This window comes from Camarhynchus parvulus, chromosome 5 (genome assembly GCF_901933205.1).
Source record: "Camarhynchus parvulus chromosome 5, STF_HiC, whole genome shotgun sequence".
Taxonomy (NCBI): domain Eukaryota; kingdom Metazoa; phylum Chordata; class Aves; order Passeriformes; family Thraupidae; genus Camarhynchus; species Camarhynchus parvulus.
This window is the reverse complement of record NC_044575.1, coordinates 2,330,325-2,353,402: the sequence shown is the minus strand read 5'-3', so window position 1 is coordinate 2,353,402 and position 23,078 is coordinate 2,330,325. Positions and strand designations below refer to the sequence as shown.

Sequence of the window (23,078 nt, the reverse complement as noted above, 5' to 3'; positions counted from 1 at the left end):
CTTTTGGAAAACAGCTGGCATCAGATCCATGGCAGGCTTTTTTGCACCTGCTGGTGTGGCATCCAGGCTGTGAGCTGGGCTCTCTGTCCTGTTCACCTCCTTCTCTGTGCAGGCTGCCACCGTGCACCTTTGCACTTGCACAGAGTTAGAGCTGCTGGCCCCTTCTGCCACTTCACAGCAGGAACCTTGCACGGTTCATTCTAGGAAGAGCAGTACAGCTGAGATATGTCTGCATTGCCAAAGATGGGGAAAACCTAAGTAGCTTTCAGAATAGAATAATTGTAAAGCATTGCTGGCTTTCAGTTCTCTAATTGATTCTGCAGTTACACTTAGGACTTGCTAGATCATTTTAAATTTATGGCTAAAATACATGAGAAATAAAGCCTCTAGTAAAAAAATGATTTATTTAAAAGTGCTACCTCTACTTGTGTTTTCCATAAAACTTTGTGAATTTCAGCTGCAATGTAATCTTTTTTTCTTCTTTTGTACTTTTCTATGATTTTGTCCAGAACAGTTAAACCACCAGCCTGTGATAATTCTGTGTGTGATAACCCAAATTCCAGTTTTGTGAAGAAAAGTTAAACAGACCAAACTTAGTTGTTAGATAAAACTATGACCATTCTGAATGCTTGGTTCACTACTATGGCATCATGGAGAATTCTTGATGCTATCTGTGAGCAGCATTCATAACCTCTGCTATTTGTCTGAGTAAACGTCAGAGTGCTCAAGGAGAGAGCGATATTAACCAGACTACCTTGCACCAGGATGGGAGGGGAGGGGGAGAGCAGGGCACAATATTTATGGCTCCAGGAACTATAAGTTGTAATTTAATGAGATCAAAGCGTTTGCTGTTTATTTGCTGCACTAGGAGCTCTGAATAAACTGGTTACAAAACAGATACCAAAAAAAAAAAAAAAAAGGCAACAAAAAAAAAAAGCCACAGGATATTTAAAAGAGGATAAAGACTATAAAATCAAAGGCATCATGTTGTAGAAGCTTCTAATATAAAATTAATTTAGCATTCTCTTGAGATTAGGTAATTAATGTTTCAGGAAGAGCAAAGATCCTCCAAATTTATAGCCAGTTCCTGTTTTTACCAGATAATCACTGTTCTCCCTTTTTTTCCTCATTCCCAAGAACGTACACTGTAGTTACAAAAGGAATTCCTATTGTATGTATGGGTCAAGAACCCATAAAACCCACTGGTTTTACCAATACCAACTCAGTTTCCACTTCTAATATACCTCTGGGAAGAGGAAATAATAAAATTATTAAGTAAATACTTCAAAGAGATTAAAATTGGCACAATAACATTTTACCTGTGAAAATAAACTTTTAGTCACGTGTGACAAGTTTAAAGTTTAGTAAGTCAGTCTTACACATTTCAGTACCTGTAATTGATTCTGCTTTTTCCATACATTGTTTCAAAGTGGGGCATGACCAGGATAGTTTAAAAGATTTGTCTCTGTTTTGAATTGCAATGCCTATACTGGATGAACTATTTATATGTGTTTCCTGTGTTAAGGAACTGAAGAAAGTAACTACAGACTTGATAAGGTCCAAGGTCACCTCTCAGTACAGGGTGGGAGAAGAAAACATCAATCTTGCAGTGAAGGAAAAACAGTTTCAAGAACTGCAACAGAAAATCAGAATGGTATTTTGGATTTTAAACAAATTAAAGTTTTGGTGAATATTTTCTGTTCTTCATTCAGCAAACCTCCTGGCAGTGATCTCTGAGGGATACAGATTAGTGATTCCTTTCTACTATATTGCATATACATTACAGTTAAACTATTTCCACTATAGCCTTTTCTAGGCAAATAAATGTGCTATGAATATCAATATATTTTTGTAGTAAAAAAATGGGTAAGGAGACATTAAAAAATAATTCAGTTTCTTTAAATAACCTCATGATGATTCACTGTAGCACATTAAAGCAATATTGTTAAAGAAAATTGTAAGTAATTTTAAATACCTTTTACTGTTCTTCATGCCCTTTTCTTTTTTGAAGGAGACAGCAGTCAGTGAAAAAGTTCAAGAAGAAAACACTCACATCAAAGAAGAAAAGCTGGTGAGTTGATAATACAGCTTCACTATTTAAAAATCACTTAAGAATGTAGATGCTATATTTCACACTTAGGTTTCTTATTATACTAAGCTAAAAAAACTAGTTAATTTCACTTCTTTACCCTTCAGAAATATTTAATACTGGCCTAAGTGGTATCTTACTGCTCAGTTTTTAGAAGAAGTATTACCAGAACAAAGTCCATTGTTTGACACTTTATTCCGAGTCTTACATTTTGTCTTTGAGTTCAGATGGGAGAAATTTGGTATTCCCATGAAGCACTTGCCTACATGTGGGTTCAGTATTAATAAGCAGTATTAATAAGCAGTAAATAACATGCTGTTCTGCTTTCTGGTCACCAACAGTTTATTCTAACATTGCTGGTGTTGAAACCAGGTAAAATGGGAATAATGTGTCAATGGTACACGAAGGAAATGATGTTCCATTTAGACTATTAAGCCACACCTTTACACCCCTGAACAGAGTTAGGAGTGTCTTCTCTTGCTGACTCAGGGATATTCCAGACAAAATCCTTTAAAAAAAAGGCTATGGAGTAAATTATCAAATGTAGCAACAAAAAAACCCCAAAACTGTTCCCTGTAATAACAACGTAAGGCACTGCTTTACAGAACATTAAGCATGAAAAAGGTGGTTGGTTTTTTCCTTTTCTTGAACAGTTGCAGAACTTTCACTCAGGAACAGGTCAGAGAAGTGTGTCATTCTTGGTGCCAGGGAGGGACAAAAGCAGTATCTTGCTGGCATGCCCATAGAGCACTCATCCAGCAGCACTCCTCTTCCAATTTATAAAAGCCTGCTTGCATTTTGAGCTTGCTTTTAAAAAATACTTGCCAATAAACACATGGAAAAAAAATGAGAGACTTACTCAGGCCTCATTACTCTCCCAGCCCTGAATGCACTAAAAGGATTTCTGTGGAGATGAATGGAGCATAATTTGTGGAGCATATTTGCTGTGTTATCTAAGAGAAGGATTCTGGTCTGCATCTCTCTCCTGTTCTGTGTGAATTGCTAAGTTTTGCTTGGTAGGTTAATTTGAACTTATGGAGGGCTTTGGTGTAGTCTGGAGAGGTCTCTCATGAAGAGATGAGCTTCATGTTTCCTCTAAATGCTTGGGTTTGGAGACATGGATTTCTGTGTTGTGGAGCACTCATAATTCACCTTGATTAGCTGAAATGCTGGCTTCAGTGGTTCTTGGACTTAGGCTAGAAATACCATCTACATTACAGCTGATTTGTACTAAAGTCTATGAGAGAAGCAGGCTGGTCTATTGGAGACAAAGCTGTTCTAGATTTAAAGGATGTGGCCAGCTCTACTACTGACCTGTTGGATGACACTGACCAAACCATTCCACAGCTCTGCAGTTCAGTCTTCTGGATGTAAAATTGAACTAAAAATAAATTAAGCTTCAGTGAAAAAAATATTATTTATACATACTTGAAAAGGAATGAGAGTACACTAAAATATTGATTTTATTTTTATTAGATAGCTGTATCTTTGCATCCAGTAGAACCAAAACTAGAATAATTTGAAAGCACTTTACAAGTACATCAAAGTACTTTTTTTTTTAATAATATGTTCCTCTCTCAATGTATTTTGAAACAACTGAGCACATCTAAGATTCCTTTCAGCCTGAAACTCAGTTTTTTTTTTTTCTGTGCATATCTTCTTTTAGTAACTTTGTAAGTGGTCTTGAGGGGGTGATGATTGCCTTGTCTGGGTCATTCACTCTGTGTTTCAAACCTTGGAAATGTGTTTTGTAGTGTTCAATAAAAAATGGCTTAGTTTCCAGCAGACTGCAACACACTTCATGGCAGCACTCATGGCATCTTCATCAGCTCAAATCAGCTCACTTCGGGTGTCTCTTTTTTTACAACTTCACCCTCATGAAGTAACAATACAGTCTTGGGGAAGGTAACACCAAAATTCAGACCCTGACAGTAAAATAGAATATAGCTGCACCATATCAGGAAAAGCTAATGGGTGATGGTTCACATCTATTAGGATTTAATTCAGGAGATACAGAGTAATTTCATGCTAGAGTGATCCATTTATGGAATAATTTCTTTTGGATTTTCCATATTTTTCTAACCTGTGATATGGTAAGATAAATTTATTCTGTTTGTCCTGAATAGACATCTCAGTAGGCCTGGATTTGATATATTTTATCCAGATTTGCACTGAAGAATGTATAAAGATTGGGTGGATTTCATTTTAACTATAGGAAAATTTTCTGAAAAATAATGTTATAATGGTTTATAGTAATGTTGACTTCTTCAAGGTAAAAGGTCAGAAAAATGGGTGGTGTTCTGATTTCTCCCTGTAAGTTTTCTCCAATGTCGAGGTTGGAGTACCTTTTTTTACAAACATGAATTTGTAAACACTGATAGAATTTTAAAAAAATTAATACAAAAGATATAAATTATCTAATGTTTAAACTCCAGAAACAAAATCTTACTCATTATATTTATTCTGTTTGTATTAATAAGGAAATTCTCAGCTCTCTACAGCGTGTGCAGGAGCTGCTTCAGCGAATAACCCAAATGAATGTTAGAATGGAAAGTGAATTAAAAGCACTGAAAGAAGACTATCAGGTCAGATTTTTCTCAATTAGACAAGCTGCTACTATCTGTTATGTATTTTTTAAGTCCAGGGCTGTTAAAGACATCTGTGTGCCTTTCAGAACTTTTGACCTCCCTTCCATTGCTCCCTCAGCTCCTTAACTGTCAGCACGAGCCTTGAAGCACAGGCTGTGCTTTCCCTCTTCTCTCCCTAAAGTAAATCATGGTTGCCATTCTCAGCAGCCATTTTTAGAGGGCAAAACCAGAACAGGGTTGCTTTCAAATACCGAAATCAAATTATTTTATGACCTTTGTTTCTTGTAATTTTAATATAGGTACACATTTTTGGGCAACATTTCAAATTTCACATCTTCATTCATAGCTGGACCTTGTCCTCAGTTTTATTAAAGCAGAGGGCTAAGAAAGAGCATTATCTTTAGCCCTTTCTTGCTGTGTTTTCTGGCATCATATTTATGCTGCAGGTGGGGAGTAGTCACGCTGGAGAGTGTGGAGTTGCAGCACTCCTCAGTTCCTCTTTGTCTTGGTTTAGGGAAAATTTTGGGAGGAAACTTTTGAAGTGGTCTCTTTAGAAGCAACTTTAAGTGGCCTCTCTTCCCACCAGTTCAGGAGACGTAAATTTCCTGTGAGAAAAGTGGAAAAAAATTGTTTATTTAACAAGCAAATTACTCACAAACATGAAAAAATGAATAATATTAAACAATGAAACTTCTCATTGTTTTGAAGAGATGGCAAATGCAGAAAGTCTTTCTGTAGTTCAGAGTCCTTTTTGGGGGTGTGTCTTCAGTTCTTCTCAGTCTCTCCGGGGTCGGGTCTGGTGTCTGCAGTGTAGCTTGGGGTGCCCTGGACGATAGACCTGGTGTTCCTGGACTGAACAGTTCCAAAAAACTACTGGCCTCAGCTAACTAAAAAACCAACTAATTAAAAGCAAAGGAGAGGTCTGTTCTGCTGTCCATGCTGCAGGCAGCACAGTGGGTGTGGATTCTTTGCTTCCTTTTTCTGCCCAGGTCAGGATTAAATGTGTGAGAAGGTATTTCTTATTGGGACTCAGATGTTTATGGGTTCTTATTCTACAGTCTCACAAACTGTGACCTCTACAGCACTTCACTCTAACAAACTAAAAATGGAGCTGTATCTCTCTCTCTCTACAAGGCCTTTTAAGGATAAACTGTCCAATTAAGAAATGACACCTAAATTATTGTTACTTTTAACCCAATAACCAACCACCTGTGGTCTAAACAATATGGACTTTTTGTCCAATTACACAAACCCACCCACCCGTGGAGAAGAAGGACCAGCCTCCACCCTAAAACCTCCATCTTGCTTTATATATATTACTATATTCTAAAATCTTAAACTCTAAGTTTTCCACCATGTGATATTACACCCTTGTATTCAAACTCCACACCCACAATCCCAATTCTATCACTCAGTTTTGGAAGCTTCTCCACAGCCTCAGGTCAAATGCAGTGTTCTCTTGGGGGTCAGTGCCTGCCAGCACAGAAAGTCTGAAATTCTCAGTAACCGGGGTTGCAAGTGGGTGAGAAAGATGCAGGGGAGCAAGTGCAGTTTCTGCAGACAACCTGTGTGCTGCTTCTCTCCCCCTTCGCTCTCAGAACCAGTCTTGAAGGTGCAGAACTTCATATCCAGTGTAAGCAAAACAGATGACTGGGAATGCAAGCATCATAAAGTCACTTTAGGACACTCTTTCAGCATGTAAAAGCTCAGAACAGTTCAGATTCCACATTTCAATAGCAGTCAGTGCACTGAAGGTTAAGGTCATACCCATTCCCATCAGATGTGTCATTCAGGTACAACCACTGATAGGACTATTAAAAATTATTACCTACTGTTTGCCTGGACATAACCACAACTGTTCCACTCTTTGAAGCCAAGGTTTTGAACTAGGAGTTCAGCAATTTCAAATTGAACTTCCAGTGTGGATGTATACTTCTGTTTCTAAATAAATGCTTCTATGCTAATTTGAAATTATTCACTTCCCCTAAGACTCTTAACGGGTGTGAATAGCTTGCCTTCTGCCACAATATAAACATAGGATTTCTGTATTTTGATGAAACAAGTAAGGTTGAAGGTGAGCTATGTTCTCCATCAGAAAGTGGCTAAAACCTCCCTAGGAATCAAAGCAACATTTTTACAAAGATTAACTGAACAACCCTTTGGCTGTAGAATTGCCTAGAGTAGCATGATTTTTCTGTAGCTGCTGTTATTTGTATGTTGGGTCCAGTGAAGCTGGATTACTTGCTATTCATGTGATCCTGTTTTTCGTTAAAGAAAGAAGGTAATGTGCTTTTTAATTTTTAAGATAATTGGAATTGCTTTGTAGATTAAAACAGAGGCTGGAGATAATTAATATATATAACCCTACTGGTGATGACTTTAGTCCTTTGTGTCAGGACTGTTGAATAGCAAGTGTATTTTAAAGTGCTTTTTTTCTGATAGCATTTCTGAGCCATTGTTTCCCCTCTCAGATAAAGTTTATAGTATGCCTTAAAGCTCCAGCTAAAACAGTTAAATGGTATCTGTGAATCTTCTCTTTGAAGACTGCACATAAATGTCTACAAGTATGGCTTGTTTTCTTCTTGCTAAGGTATGGATGGAGGACAAGTCTCTCTTTTGCAGCCTGTGCAGGCCAAAAATTGATTTCTGGTTGCAATTATGCTAATTCTGATGACAGCCTGCTCTGATTTGGGTCTGTTTGTATTAGACATTGAGGAGGTATTACTGTTTTCAATTGTTCTAACTACAGCACAAACCACAGCTGGTCCTCAAAGCTTCAGTGCAGTCCTCAAAGGTAACTTCAGGCATGAGTACTTTGGATGAAATGGGTGTTACAAGGCATGCCTTGGTTATGCTTATATATATATGGATAAAAACCTGATAAATTGATGTAAATAAACTTTTTTTTCAGTTTGATACAATTACCATGATATTCCAAGAAATGAGACAATATTAGCTTCTTATTTTGCATTTTTGCAATCATTACCGTGATATTCCAAGGAATGATAAAATGTTAGCTTCTTATTTTGCATTTTTGCTTTTTTTTTTTAATAAGGAGCTGAATATATAACTTATAAAAAATATTCTTAAAGAGATGACAGAATACTTGAGAATGCAAGGAATTCAGGTATTCCCCTGTGTGTACAACTGGCTTTAACATGTGATCAGTTCCATACATCTGCTACTTCTGAGATTTTGCCCTAAGAGCTATGCTGTGAATAACTGTAATCATCCATCACCAAGGAGGCTGCATTTCAGGTGCAAGTAAAAGCATCCTTGGAGTTAAGAGCAGGTTCATCAGAGAGAGGAGGTCTTGGATTCCTGGTTTATACAACTGGATGAAAGATGCTACATCAGAGTGGAATTATTCAGACATTGTATTGCTGAATTGTCCCATTTTTGGAAATACATAATCTGTCAAAGAAGATCCATTATATTCTCATGCACAATTTTCCCATGTGTTCAAAAGTGCAGGGTAGTTTGAATTTTCCTAGTGTTAGTACCTGTAAAATACAATTTTATTAGTAGTATAGCTAAATTAACATAGACATTTTAAAATTGGTGCTAAGTGAATCAAAAAGTGGACTCATTTTTGGTTAAAAGATTTAGTAAAAAGGAATTGGTTTGGAGTATTGCCTCCATAACATTTTTCAAGTGGACTTTTAAAGAAGCTCAGCAGAATCATAAATATGTAGCTGGTCATACAGCTCATGCATTAAAGTTATGCTTACATTATCAAATATATTTGTGTCATCTATTTAGCAGGTAATGGAATGCAGGAACTCTTATCTTCCATATTGTTTGCTATAAAAATATGATAGGATAAAAATTCCAAGAGTACCTGATATGTGTGTGAAGTTGCTGCTGATTTACACAAGACTCCTTTAATTTAGCAAGGAAAGCTGAAAGAGTTAACCCAAAACTGTTGCAAGCACAGTTATGGTGGTATAAAACTTAATATTGCTGTTATTTCAATGCACTCCTATTTCAGTGACCTAATAAAAATAAATTAAAACATAATCAGATACATACTTCATATTGCAGTAGATATGTTTTAGAATGTAAAGATTGTATAGTTTATAAGAGAGGTTAATAAACAATTTAGGACAGAAAAACTGATTATAAAAATATTTTTTTCCTGTCAGTATGCAGTAGTTTTTTCTTTAAGTACAGTGACTCTGGATTATGCTACATTCCATATCTCTCATCTCTGGACTTTATATTACTTTTTCAGCACATTAAAACTTATGCAGTGAAACTGAATAATGGCAAGTGTTTTTATACCCTTTTATAGCCATTTCTTTTTTCATAACCTCCCCCTGTTTCCTGTTAGCTAAACTATAAGCACCTTTCTGTTAATTTATGAAAATTATTGTTGAGATAGCACATTATCACTGATCTGTATGGCACTTGCAGCATGTTAGAAGCAAAGGTCCAAGCAACATAAAACACATCAAAATTCATTAATGTGGTATTGATTATTTTTTGGATAATTAATTTTATTGCAGGCCCTTGAAAGAGATAATGAGCTGCAAAGGGAGAAGGCAAAGGAAAATGAAGAAAAGTTCCTTAATCTTCAGAATGAGCACGAGAAGGCACTAAGAACTTGGAAAAATGATGTAGGTTTATTAAATTAAATGCTTTAGTATTAAAAGTTTTTTGGAATAGTTGGCAAGCATTTCAGGTAATCCCTAAAAGCCAAGAAAATACTGCAGAAATAATGCAATAAAAACAACTGATTTCTTCTCCAGTAATACAGATACTTCTAGAAATGAATATTTTTTCAAGGTAGATTTAGGTTGACTTCTGTGCTCTAAAAGGTCAGTGCTCTTCCTGCAGCTCTGATTTGAAAGGAATTCTGCAGTGGGGACTGAGGGTGAAAGGGGATAAGAAAAGGTGTGTCTGCTATGTCCCCCTAGGGAATTCCCCTCTGTGGGCACCTAAACAATAGTTTGTCTTCTATATTTGACATTCTTTCTATTACCTCATTACTTTTAAAGAATACTTTGGCAATTATTTAATCCAAAACAATTAGCAAAACATTGTAGCTGTAAAAATTGTCTCAAATAATAAATGCATGTTTGGATGTAGGAAAGATTAATATCACTTCAATAAGACAAGCTCTGCTTAATGTGTGGAAACCAGACTCTTAGCAGCATTTGTTTAATAGTCTGTCTTTTTTATTTCTATGTGCTTGGCACTTGCTGCCAGAAAGGTTTTGCTTTTGGTAGATAGATTTCCAGGGAAGCTGGAGGGAAATAATGCAAAGCTGTCCTTGTAATCCTGTTGTCTAAGGCTCACTCCTTTGAGTGCAGCCGCTGTGGGGATGACTGCAACCATGAGACCACAAAATAGCTGAACTGTTCTGATGCTCAGTTCCCTGAGAAGATTTGATTTCCCTGATTCCTTGGAGAATTTTATACCATAATTTCCTCTATAGATGTGGGAATTTGCCCTGCTTATTTCTCAGGAATGTTTGCATCTGTTCTGTAGAAGATAATTGTTATTCCTTTTCATATTTCTGCTATGGCTAACTAGAAATTTTGTCTCCTAAAGTAAATAATCAAGGATAAAGTTAACACTGGTCCAGAAAATCCAGAAATCTTTGTAAATTAAATAAAAGTATTTCTGTGAAATTACCCTTCAATTCTTTTTACAAGTTGTAGTTTGGACCATCCAGTTAGTTCTAAATACAATAATTTAATTGTTACATACTTTCTGAAGGAGGATTGGATACTTGAGGCTATTTACAGAAGTAAAGGGCTAAGCAAATTATTTGCTGTTGTGGTTTCTTGACAGTGTAGGTAGAGAATGAATGTTGAATATTTCATTTATCTTTGAGCCAGAAAGGAAGAAAGCTACAAATACAAATCTCACTTTTTTGGAGTATTGTGACAAGTAGTAAATGGTGAAAAAAACTCCCAAACCAGTTAATAAAAGCTATAATCAGTAATGGAAATGTGGTTAAAATTTTGGTTGAATGAAAGATCTCAATTACTTTGTACAAAAAAATTCCTTAGCATACTTTCTTTTAAGGATGAAGTTTCATTTGCTAAGCTGTTCATGCCATTGAAAAATGCTGGTTTACCCATTTGAACATGCAGTAAAGTGTTTGTGTGCTCTGTGGTACTGCAATTATTACAGGAGGAAAACATGAGAAGAGAAATACACACTATTAAAAATGAGCTGAATTCCCTAAAAGGACTTCATAGACATCTTGAAGATTATCATCCTCCTCCAGGAAATCAGCATTCTGAGCAAGTGGAAAATCTGCAGGTAAGTGTCTTTACTAGCTGCAGTGTGTCTAGTAGAAATGCCAGAGAACTGAAGATATGACAGTTTTTCTAATCTCGTCTGTCATGTCCGCTGATTCTCCTTTGACATGGCTCAGCCTAAAAATTTATGTGACAATGGCTCTAAGTATCACTGAAACTTACTGTACCCAGAGAATGTTCTCCTTTCATCAAGAGAGGTGCTTATATCACAGAAACCTGAGATACTACTTCATTAATCACTTTTTACCTAACAGACAGCAGTTAAGCCACCTATCTTTACTAAACCCTATTTCACAGACATATTTTCCATGGGTATTTCTCAAATACGGGGGCAGATCCAATTGGCTTCTTATGTATGTTAAGTTCCCTGGAGATGTGGAAGTAGGTCCAACTCTACTCAGAAGAACTGATTTCAGCTTCTCTAAAATCTGAAACACAGGACAGATCAGAAGGTTGTTTTTATCTATCAGGTTATCTAAGTGCTTCAGTTTTAGTTTAGGAAACACCAACCTTTATGTCACACAGCATGTTTAGGAGCCATCAAAGGCACAGTAAGCTCATCAGCTGGTGAATGCAGGAGGTAAAAGACTTTTATGCAGTGCAGGCTGAACTAGAATTGAGCTTGGGTTGTTGGGTGAGCCCAGTGCATGTTCAGCTCTAGGTGCAGGGCACACATGGGAAGTCAGCAAGTGGTTAAGCACACAAAGATGGGCTTTTGGAACTAAAGGAAGAACACATAGCAGCTCTGTTATATCCCATGATCCTTGCAGCTGTACATAGAGATACCACAGATCCCTCTGTTATATCCCCTGCAGCTCTGTGTTATCCCAGGATCAAACTGGATTGCAAATTTATATTCCAGTATTCTGTGGGATTGAAAAAATTGGGCAGAGTCGGAAGCAATAAGAAACCTTCTCTGTGCATTGAGTGTGTTCTGTTGCTCTGTTGAGTATTTTCCATTAACTTTCACAAACAAGTAATGATCTATCTTCAAATGATCTATCTTCATTTTTCATACAATCTTGTTTGGAGCGTTCAGAAAATAGGAGGACACTAGGATTGTAAAGACAGATAACTATTTTAGAACTAGTCCATAATTGTCAGTAAAATGACAAGCAGTAAAAATATTTTAGGATTTGGAAGAATGTAAAATCAATTTCTTCTCAATGCACATACACAAGTATGTTTATAGTAAACATACACATGGCTGTGGTATGGGCTTAATAATGCAAGGGAGATGAGATTTGAAATGATCACTCCTTTGCCAAAGCTGAACTCTACAAGGAATTATGCAAGTTGTGTATCTTAAAAATCACTGTTTCCTTGAATGGAAATGGAATATTGATTTTGTTTAGGATGCAGAATCAAAGTGATTAGGCATTCATGATAAACAGTACTGGTGCTTACTAAGATAGCCCCATGGGTTTGAAAGCAGAAAAGCTTAAAGCATATGCTCATAAATGCAAAAGAAGTCAGATGTCTTCCAAATATACATCTTACACTGTCTTATGGCAAATTGCCACACCACTTTGTGTTGTACAATCATTAGATTTCCAAAGCTGGGCAGGTTGGACTGAGTGGAACAGTGCCAAGAAACTGAAGCTGCAGCAGATCATATTGGTTATCCTGATTTGTGGAATTTCACCTTGTATCACTAATGAGTCAGCCTCTAGTGACACATAAAAGGGGAAGGTGTTGACTTGGATTTAGATCTTGACTGTGGTTCCAAGTGTTCTAAGGAAATATGCTTATACTTATTTTTACACCTAGTGCAATCTGAAATCCCTGTGGTTATTTGTGGGGTATGAAATTCAAAATGTACTTAACCTTCTTCACACTGATCACCTCTGGAATAGTAATTAAACAAAAGACATTTTTAAAAGAAAGGTACAATGTCAGACCTCATTACAGACTTGTATTGCAGTTTAGTTTAACCTTGCCATGCTTCACATTTACTTTGATATAATTTGTAATTCAGCTGTGTACCATTAGAGAATAGGCTTACACCCACCAATGGCTTGCTTGTAATTCTTTTGTGGGTGTATGTACAGGGAGATTTGGCTTTCAGAAGGGTTTGAATTTCATACTATGAAATAGTCTTTTGAGGGAAAAGGGTATTTAAGGATATATGTGTTTCTTAGTTGGATTTTACTAAATCACAGGCAAAAAATTAAAATCCAAGTTTAAAAGTTTTGTTATTTAGGTATTTTAGTTTGTCCATCTTGGACCTATTTTTGAAGGGCTGAACAGCTATTTGAATTTATTTGAAAAGTAGGTTTCTTCAACCCATCTGAAAAGCTGGAAAGGAAACATGAAACCTTTCTGCCTTTCTATGAACACTTCATCCTGTTTGTTTCAGATGCAGTCCCCAGCTCAGCCCACACCAACAAATGTGGTAAGTTCCACTGCAGTGGCTGTCTTACTTCTGTAGAAAAGACTAATGTACACAGCTATAGAGTGGTGCTTGGTGTTTCTGTCTGAAGAAAGAGCTCCTGGAAACAAAAGATTGTAAGATAATTACAGATTTCAGGAAAGAAAAAGGAAATTTCTACTATTTGTATTCAAAAAGGTTGAAAGTGTGATGCCCAGGCTATATGGAGGAAAGAAGCCCTAGAAAAGAAAATGTGCAATACATACAATTTCCAAGTGTGACAGGGAACATAATGATAAAACATGAGGAAAAGAGAAGGAAATTTCAACTGAAACTTCAAACTGAGGGTGGAGGAAAATGATTTTTAGGACCCTCCTCTATTTACCATGACTCCTCCCTCCCCCAGACCAGGAAAGCTGGGAGCCTCAGGATGTTCCTGTGACCTGCAGGAAGCTGTTTCCAGCAGATTTGTGTTCTACATCCCTACTCTGCCAGCACTGCAACAGCCCCATTTTTTAGCAGTGCTGTCTCCCTGCCTCCTTCCACTCTGCAATATTCTCTGTCCTCCCCACACACCCAGTGCCCAAGCACAGCTCTTGTAACTCCCTCCCACATCCCAGCCTTCCTTCTGCAACACCTCCAGTCACCCAAGTGTCTTCAGCTCTTTCCCACATCTTTTATGGCCTAAGCTCCCTCCCACATCTGCCTCTTTTATATCCTATCTTTAGGGCAAGAGCCAGCATGTGCTCCTGTCTTCAGCTGCCAGACAGTTGATGATGATAAAGGATGCATCTCCTTTTGCTTTTGATTTTGGTGGGATTTTATTTTCTTCACTATTCAGGCCCTAGTTTGCACAGAACTTCATTGACTGCAGCTTTCAAAACTGAACACAAATACACAATGCAGTAGTAGACCAGTGATTTAGACTTTTAAGTAGACAAATCTTTCAGGTTTCTATTCTTGTTGAATTTGACTCAAATTGAATTTAAAAAGCTATTTGGGAGGGAATGAGGAACTAAATGTCAGGGATTGTAAATTCAGAAGCCTTGTGAAATGAAGTTAAAAGTCCTGGGCATTTTGCTAGAAAAAAATGTTGTTTATATGTGCATGTGCTGTTTTTGTGTGTGTGTTGTTTATGTGTTTGGGTGTAAACAGCAATCATGCAGGATTTTTGCACATGGAATCACTGAGCAGGTCACTGAGTGGGCCAGCAGAGAGAGGGAGCAATCCAACCACCACATGTACAGCACAAATTCCTTCCTCTGAGGAATTCTGTCAAATGGATAACTTTGTGCACTGTAATATAGCAGGACCTGAATTCTTTCCTACTCTTCTAGGGTATTAGTCTGCTTTTTTCTTTTCCTCTGTTTACACTTACTTTTTATGCTTCAGGTTTTTGTTTTCCATCAGAATTGTAAAATTAATTTTAAATCTCAGTCCTGAACTTTTTACCTAATCAGTGACTATAGTCAATTACTAAAGTACCTATGATATTTTGTTCCTTCCTATGCTAGAGTGGTCAAGAACACTCAAAAGACAGTGAAATACAGGCTTTTCAGAAAGAACATGAGATTATGCAGTCTGTAATAAGAAAATATGGTAATTGTGGAAATGAAGAAGAATCTGAAGTAAAAAACACAAGGGACCCATCTTCAAGCATTGAGGAATTAAAGATAGAACAAAGTAATAACCTTCCATGGATAATAAAGATAAGTAGTTTTGTTAAGAAAGGATAAATGTTTTCAGATATAGTATATGACAAGAGAGGGCTTAAATCCTGAATTAAGTGGTCATATCTAAAATCTACAGAATCTTAATATATTCTCTGCTCTCTCAATTCATAAATATTTTGCAAGTAGCCACAGTGCAATACTTACCTTCAGTAACTTTTTGACAGGCTTGTGTGTGTAATATGTCACTATTGATACCAATCCTGAGTCCACCTCTTTGGAAATTCTAAACTGTAAAAATAAAGCATTTCATAATATATCTGGGTTATCAGTCACTAACTAGAGAATACCCTCACTCTGCAGGGTCACAAGTTCTTGAGAACAGTTTTAAGGATGAAATTAATGTTGCTAGCCCTTGTGAAGGAAAGCAAAGGGAGGCTTCTCACAGGAACACCCTCTGCACAGATACTGATTTAATTACCCAAGGACACACCTGGGAAATGCACGTCCCTGGATGCAGAGAGGCAGAAGGAACAGCACACAGAGCCTTACCAGATGAAAACAATGCAGATTCAGATCAAAAGCCACAGGACAGCTCTGAGCCCTTGGCAGCACACCACACACAAACAAGGAAGGGCTTTTTGGGCAGTGGTGAGACTGTAGGTGCTGACAGGAAAAACAGAAGTCAGGAGACTGACACCAGCAAGGATGAACTATGCAATGCTGCAGGTGAATCAACTTGTGCCAAGGCAGATGCAAACTCAGGCACCAGACAGCACAACAAAAGTGTCCTTACACCTGAAGCTCCCAAACCTGAGTCTGAAGCTGTTCTTTGCACTGAGAAGAGTGCCCTGCATGACAGAAGTACAGACAACCACCAAGCTAAGGAGTTAAGTTTTGGCATCCTACCTTATACTAAAGAGAATTCTCAAACAGAATACCAAAAATGCAGCTTGCTGAATAGTGACAATTCTGTTGGCAGTGGCTTACATAAAACAGAAAAAAATTTCAATCTGAGTGGTTTACATAGAGATAAACTTCCTCTGGAACAGACACACGTAGATGCTGAAGGCAGAAATGATGACAATGCCAGAAACATGAACAGCACTGGTGTTCTGGCAACTGATGCTCAACATCCACCAACTGTTTGTTGTGATAACACAAGTGCTGATGATGCTGCTGCAAAAGAATGCAGAGATAGTAAGTCTCTCTTAGGTACTTTTAATTTATGCCCCCCAAAAACTGAGAGAGGAGTAAATGCAGATGACATGCACAGCAATCAACCTGAACAAAGCACTGCTAAGCAAACAGGGAATGCTACAAACACATGGACTTCCATTGCTGAAGCCAAATCTCCAGGAAAGGCTGATGGCCTCGAAATTGCTCACAAAAACCCCCCAGCAGATAGGGCATGTCCAGATAAACTAATTCCACATAAAAATGTTAACAATGCTACTCAGGTACACTCCATCAAAACTGGACATTCCCTGGAGATTAATGCTTCAACAAATAACACATTGTTAAAAGAGAAAAAAGACTCACTGAGTGGAACAGTTCCAGGAATGAAGCTTGCTGAGGGTCACCTGAAAGAACCATGCTCTTTACCCATGAGAACATCTGGAAATTCAGTAAACATAAGTGTAAGGTCATCCTTTGATCTTCCAACTTCAGATAAAAAAGCTGAGAAAACTCCACTATACTTGAATTTTTTAGCTCTCAGCTCTTGTTCAAGAATAAATCAAATGAGAGGTCAAGCTACATGGACTTCAGCTTCCAAGGAGCCTTCCCTTTTGAAAGAGAAACCACCTTGCTTAGTGGAAAACACAAATGTTGTTTCAAACACACAGAGTCAAGATCTCAGTGGAAATGGGGACAGCGGAGATACAGGGCAAGGTAAGAAAATATAAACATTAATGTTCTGAACCATGTAGTGCTTAGAAAAATTATTAGAAGGTGAAATGTCTATATCTAAGCTTAGTGTAGAAAAATGTAAGCCTGACAATTTAGTTATATCATGAAAAGTTGAGATTGCTCTGTTTATGTTATAAATGCAACTAAGCAGCTTTTGTTAGCTTATCAATCAATTAGTTGATTAAATATTTTTTTCTCATATTTCCCTTTGTAAAATAACAGCAGTGCAATGACAAACTGAATTTTGATAGGCATTTCTAACCCTAATGTAGAGCATAATCTATCAGGGCTCTGCATGGATCTGAAAAGTGCTGAGCAGCTTTTGCAAATTATTCAGTGTTCTCATTTTGCATCAAAATTAGGGTTGATTTTGAACCAGTAGATGCTTCTTTGAACGGATCTTACAGAAATTTACTTTTTATTTTATTGTACATCTCTAATTTAGATGGACCATTAAAACCATCTGAATGTGCTGAGTGTGTGAAAGGACTTTATATTCTGTCAGGCTCTGGAAAACATGGAGCTTGAGGTGCTCGAGGAGCATTTTCATCTCCTACTGCTGACACTTGGTTATTATTTGTTGAGCAATATTTTGCACATACAAATTAGTAAATATGAACTTTATTCCATGGGTTTCTAAATCATTACTGACATGTGGAAAAACTGTATTTAGATTTGTTTTGCAATAAAATGAGCTGGTAGATTACCCCAAAACTGGAGCCCTGGGTGTTTTCCAAAGAGCAGGATCCACAGGACAGGGTGTTTGTGTCTATAGAGTTTTTGTTGGTGCAGTTTTCACCTTTGGCCCTTGAACATACCAAGAGCAGAGTGGACTCTCATCCTTACTTTTGCAGCCAGTGGCAGACAGAAACTCAGTAGTCTGGTTTCTTTACGTTGCTCTGTTATGAATTTAGCTCTATAGGTAATTTTGTTTCTGTCCTTGGTCTCCTGCTCGTGGATATTTATGTTCTGATGCACATTTTTTGAAGTTCAGTTTCAGAAATGTCTTTGTGCCTAAAACAGCAGTAGTGGTAGCAAGGTACCAGAATCCTGATGTCAGATGGCACATTATTTCTTTGAATAATGTGAATTTTGGTGTCTGTTTCAATAAAACGAATGCCTAGTTACATGATGTTCTGCATGTATCTTTTCTGTAAGAAAAGACAGAGCTATCTAAATTTCTTCCCTGTGAGTTCCTCCTCCTCTTCTTGTCAGAAACTTTTCTGTATGCAAAGTGCTGGCACTCCAAGTGACTCTGAGAGATTCATCCAAAGGAATTGGTAGGGAGCTAACTCCAGTCCCTCATTTGAGTTGCCTCAGTTGAATTCCAGCAAACCTTCATGGTGAGGGTCTTGGTCTGTGTCCCAGATGTGCCTCATGCTGCCAAATTGAGACAGGTCCCTCCTTGAGGCTGCTGCCCTCTGGGAGTGCTGCAGAACCTCCCTGTGAGGGCTCCCACAAGTCACTGCAGCTCCCAGTGATGTTGTTGTGCTTGGGGTCTGTGCTGTTTTGTTTGCAGATCTCTTCCCAAATGGCAGACCTGCAGTGGAATCCATGTGGGCACAGGACCTACATTTTAAATCTTTTTATTTATACACTATATACTGTACTGTATACTCTGTATATACTATATACTGACTGGAGCACAACCCATTGAGGCATATGGGAGAGCTAGAGGTGAAGAGAATTGGTGAAAGAGTTTAGTAAATCTGTCTGAGGGAATTCCTTTTACTGCCTAACCACAGTGCAGTTTACTGTTTATATGCTGGCTCCCAGAGAGCAGACACTCCACATCAGTAAATGAAGGAATGAACTGGGAATGGCAAAGATCTTCCTGGCAGATGATTAAAAAAGAAAATAAACACATAACCATTTTCCTCTTCCTCCCAGGAGAAAATGTCAGTATTCTGAAATAATTGTTACATAACCATGAGGTAACATGGATTTTCACAGCAAAACAAGGTTTTACTGTCAACGCAGTGATCCACAGGCATCTGAGCAGTGACAAAACAGCTCCTGTTTGCATTGTGAGGAACTGTGAAAGAATCCTCGTGTTTTCACCTTGCAAGGAATTTAATATTGGTTGCAACAGAATCTGCTGGTGCTGCATGAAGCCCCTGGAGGCTTGTACTTGTCTGTAATGAATGTACTCACCTGCCTTTCCTACCTTTAGTAGATGGCTATTGCCTGACCACCTGAAACATCAGATAGAGCCATTAACACAAAGACTCCTTATTAAAAATGGGTTTTGATTGTCTGAAAAGCTTTGTATTCATGTCTTCTTTTACTACAAGTCACCCTGAAATATCATGTTATAATGGCATTAATTATGCATTTTATTATTATTATTATTATCAGACAAGTCAGTTTATAGTAATAGTGTTTGAAAAAAATATATTCAGTTAGAATATTTAGAATACATACACTTACTATAAATCACTTTTCTGTCATTAACTTAATATGTGAAAATGAGAGAAAACATTTTTTTATCAAAGTAGAAATATACCTCATCTTTAGAGAAAAAAATAGATGAAACATGTGAAAGAAAAAAAATGAAGGGCAAAAGCCTAGAACAAAAATCCAGGGATTTAAAACAAAAATATTTGATTTTTTAAGATCAGAGGTAAACCAGTTTAGTCATTCACAATTAGTGCCTGGAGACTAAATTGCAGTTGTTACCATTTCCTTTTTGTCAATCAGGTTCTAGCAGTTTGAACAGAGCTGCCAACACTCTGAATGCCTCTGGTATCCACCAGGGAGAGCCTAGTGAAGAATGGAATGCTACAGCAAAGGCTTTTTATGATTCTTCTTTTCCCACAGAACATGTAAGTCAATTAAAAATATTGCAGACCAGACCTCAGTGAGCTAATTCCACAGATATTTGTACAACTGTACCCATCTGGATACTTTAAGGCTGAGTCAATCTCCGAAATAATATCAAAAGGGCAACAAGACACCATTTTTCACAATTAAGGTTGATAGAAAGCAGCAGGAAAAAGTCACAGCATATGAATCAAACAGATGCTAACCAGTCTGTTTGGGAGGGGAGGAAGAGGCTAGTCTATTGTGTACCCTAATAAAAATCATCACTTACAGTAAAAGTAGAAGTTAAAGAAAAAAAAAAAAAGGAAAATAGTAGTATGTAGAAGTATAAAAACATTGTTTTCTCTATTACTTGATAAGACCATGTAATTTAAAAGAATCCATGGAAGAATAAAAATTCAGCACATCTGTGAATTAGAGCCTATCCATTTATCACACACTGTAGTTATGTGATGCCCTATTTAATGTTATTTTGTAGGGTAACATTACACAAGCATGTAAAAACCTGGTGTTTCCCAGTGCCTCATCACTGCATTTTCAGATCTGTGTTAGACTCTGGAGCTTGAACAGCTCTATTAGAATTTGACCCAATGTTGAATGTATGGTTCAAAAGTGATACAGCAATTTATAGCTGCAGCTGACCTTTCCTTTTTAGATGTTCTAGAGGTATTTTTATTTCTCAGGTAGTTAGGGCTGTCTCTGGATGAGGTGTACAGTGGTCTCAAGTGACAGAGTTGGCTGACCAGCAGATAATCAGGTTTTGATGCCATCCACAATCCCTGACATTCACAAGACTGGTGTTTGAAATTACACCACTTTCCTAGCCTGACTGTACTTGTGGATGACACTGAGGTGGATTTTTCACCAAACACAGTGCTGGTATTTACTGTGTGTCTCTTGCTTTTTCTCAGAGGTGGAACCAGGAGCTGAGTGAACTCCACCATGTAACTACAGCTGAAGCAAAGCTGTGTTTCATTATCTGGTTTTGGTTATGTCTGCTTTGTCACTTCCAAAGTAAAGCTCCTGCTGTGCTAGCTAAGAAAAAGCAGAGATGGACAGAACAGTGCCTTGCTGGTTTCACCTTAGATTTTCCAAATCCTTAATCTGTGAAATCTCAACCTGCAATAATGCACTCCTTCCTTTCTGTGTCGGTGTCGTTCTAATGCCTTCTGTTCTCAACTTCTTGTCATTTTAATGACCAAGAGAAACAAGCTGTTGGGAGCTGCTTCCTTTGCTTTGACTAACATGTATGGTTGCAACTGGAGGAGACTTAAGCCTTCTACAATTTGGGTAATCTCATTCACTCACAATACAGTACTCTAAAAAGGGATAAAAATTGCAAAATTCTACAGGTGTACTTATAATTCTAGTAAAAATATTAAGAACTGTTTTAAACATTAGTCTGTCCATGCTTAAGTACCACAGGAAGGATGAATAAGGACTCCCAGGTCAGTTTAAACATGCAGTTTTCAGCACAGAACAGGTTCAGCCCCACATGCTATTCCATAGAGATTTTGACTAGTGGCTTGCAGTGAAGTATGAGCTGTTTGTTGCTGAGGCCTTGGGGAAAAGCATGAGAGAATTAACAGATTGAAACTTTCACTGCTCAAATGGAGAAGTTATTTCCTCACCACAAGGGAGATGCCAGTCATTACTGACCCGAAGTATCAGTACCTTCAGCTGCATTGTTACAAATGCAATCATGAACAATTTGCATGGATTTTATTGTTCATATTTCAAACTATAAGAAATGCTTGTACACTAAGGAAGGTAAGCTTCAGCACAAAATGAATGTGCTAAAATAAAGGTAGGCCTGATAAAGACATAGAACTGGCTGGGGCACAATTGCCTAATGATTGAGCAGAGGGGGAAAGTCTCATCTTGTAATCCTTGCACAGGAGCAGAGTCTGAGAGGTCACCTTGCAGCTCCCCTGCAGCACAAAGCCAGTGAGAACTCATCATTCAAATGCAAGGGCTTTGCTCATCAGGCAAAAAACCTGTTTCCCTACTGTGTTGCCATCTGTCATTGATTGGGATAGATAAGAAGTAGCTAACAGTAATATATCAAAGAGTAATTAAAACTATCAAAAGAACAAAAAGATCTTTAACATAAAAAAGCCAACCTATTACAGTAGACTGTGCATTACTGATTTTTGCTTTCTAATCTATACAGTGAAGTGGAGAGGGAGTTAACACTATAAACCTCATGATTTTGGGTTTTGTTAATCAAATGCTTGCCTAGCAATAGAAATGTCAATTGCAACATTAAACTCTTTAATTAAGCTATTTATTTTGCTAATCTGCATTCTAATACAAGCTTGTCTTACTTAAATCACACTCTTGTACGACTTGGTACTTATGTTAAGGTTTGGTTTATAAAAGTGTAATTGTCATTATCAAATTTTCAAGTCAAATACAAGGCAAATACTTCAAATTAAATGTGTTTTCTCCAATTGATTTATATTCCTGTTAACATTTCCTCTCTTGCTTAATGTTCAGCAGAATCCAACAGCCTGAACCTTTGTATGTGAATTTCACTGGGTTATCAACTGCTAACATTTGTATTCTGTCAGGTTAAAGAAGGATTTGCTGCTTTTGTCACTCCAGCAAGAAGTGACAAAGCACTCAAAGATGAGGACAGCTGCTCTCTTAGGAACTCCATTCTACAAAACCAAATAGGAGGAATTGAGAAATTACTGAATTTGGAGAGACTTCATTCAGCAAGAAAGAGAAAATATGAAGAAGGCCAGTGAAGATGGGCACCAGGAGATAAGCATGCTTTTAGGCATAGAGAGATCACTTCCCTAACCCAGATTTCTAGAGGCATTCCTACAGAATATGGTATATATGTGTAGTTTCATGTTTATATAACGTTAGCAGTTCTTATATTCTAAAATGTAAACAATTGCTACTCCTAATGTTAGTTCTGGTTCTGCAATCAAATTCAAGTTATTATTGGCTTTGCTCAAAGTTAAAAAGTTCATAAGTTAATGTTTTATGCATGTTTAGTAAAATTAAATAACTACTTAACTGTACCCTTCTCCTGCTCCTCAGAAGTTTTGGCTGAAATAGTTCAATTCATTTTCTCTGACAGATTGCTCACTCAGTTTTCAGGCAAAATCACCTCCAACTGTTTCAGGATGCAATGGGTTCTGCAAACATTTACAACTACTTCCAGCAGTTCTAAGTGGCAGAAGAACAGAAAAATCTTCTGCTCACCTTTAGTGCTAAATTATTTAAATCTATCTGTTGTAGTTTCTGTATCAGTGAGGTCTCTTCCAACCCTGAAGGATCAGGTATGACCACAGAGATAAGGCAGCAGGATCTGGTTTCATGAAGCTTCACTTCTAC

The 23,078-nt window shown here is 37.4% G+C and overlaps 1 protein-coding gene across 1 annotated transcript in view; it reads left to right on the top strand.

Moving 5' to 3' along the window:
- The window catches only part of CCDC73 (coiled-coil domain containing 73), a 53,784-nt gene extending 30,949 nt beyond the window's left edge, over positions 1–22,835 (top strand). Inside the window, exons 10-19 of the mRNA XM_030949107.1 lie at positions 1,526–1,654; positions 2,012–2,071; positions 4,570–4,674; positions 9,186–9,296; positions 10,822–10,953; positions 13,312–13,347; positions 14,838–15,006; positions 15,357–16,886; positions 19,605–19,729; positions 22,301–22,835. Of these exons, the coding sequence (XP_030804967.1) occupies positions 1,526–1,654; positions 2,012–2,071; positions 4,570–4,674; positions 9,186–9,296; positions 10,822–10,953; positions 13,312–13,347; positions 14,838–15,006; positions 15,357–16,886; positions 19,605–19,729; positions 22,301–22,480 (2,577 nt within the window). The 3' untranslated portion in view covers positions 22,481–22,835. The remainder of the gene's footprint in view (positions 1–1,525; positions 1,655–2,011; positions 2,072–4,569; positions 4,675–9,185; positions 9,297–10,821; positions 10,954–13,311; positions 13,348–14,837; positions 15,007–15,356; positions 16,887–19,604; positions 19,730–22,300) is intronic.
- The last annotated feature ends 243 nt before the right edge of the window (positions 22,836–23,078 follow it).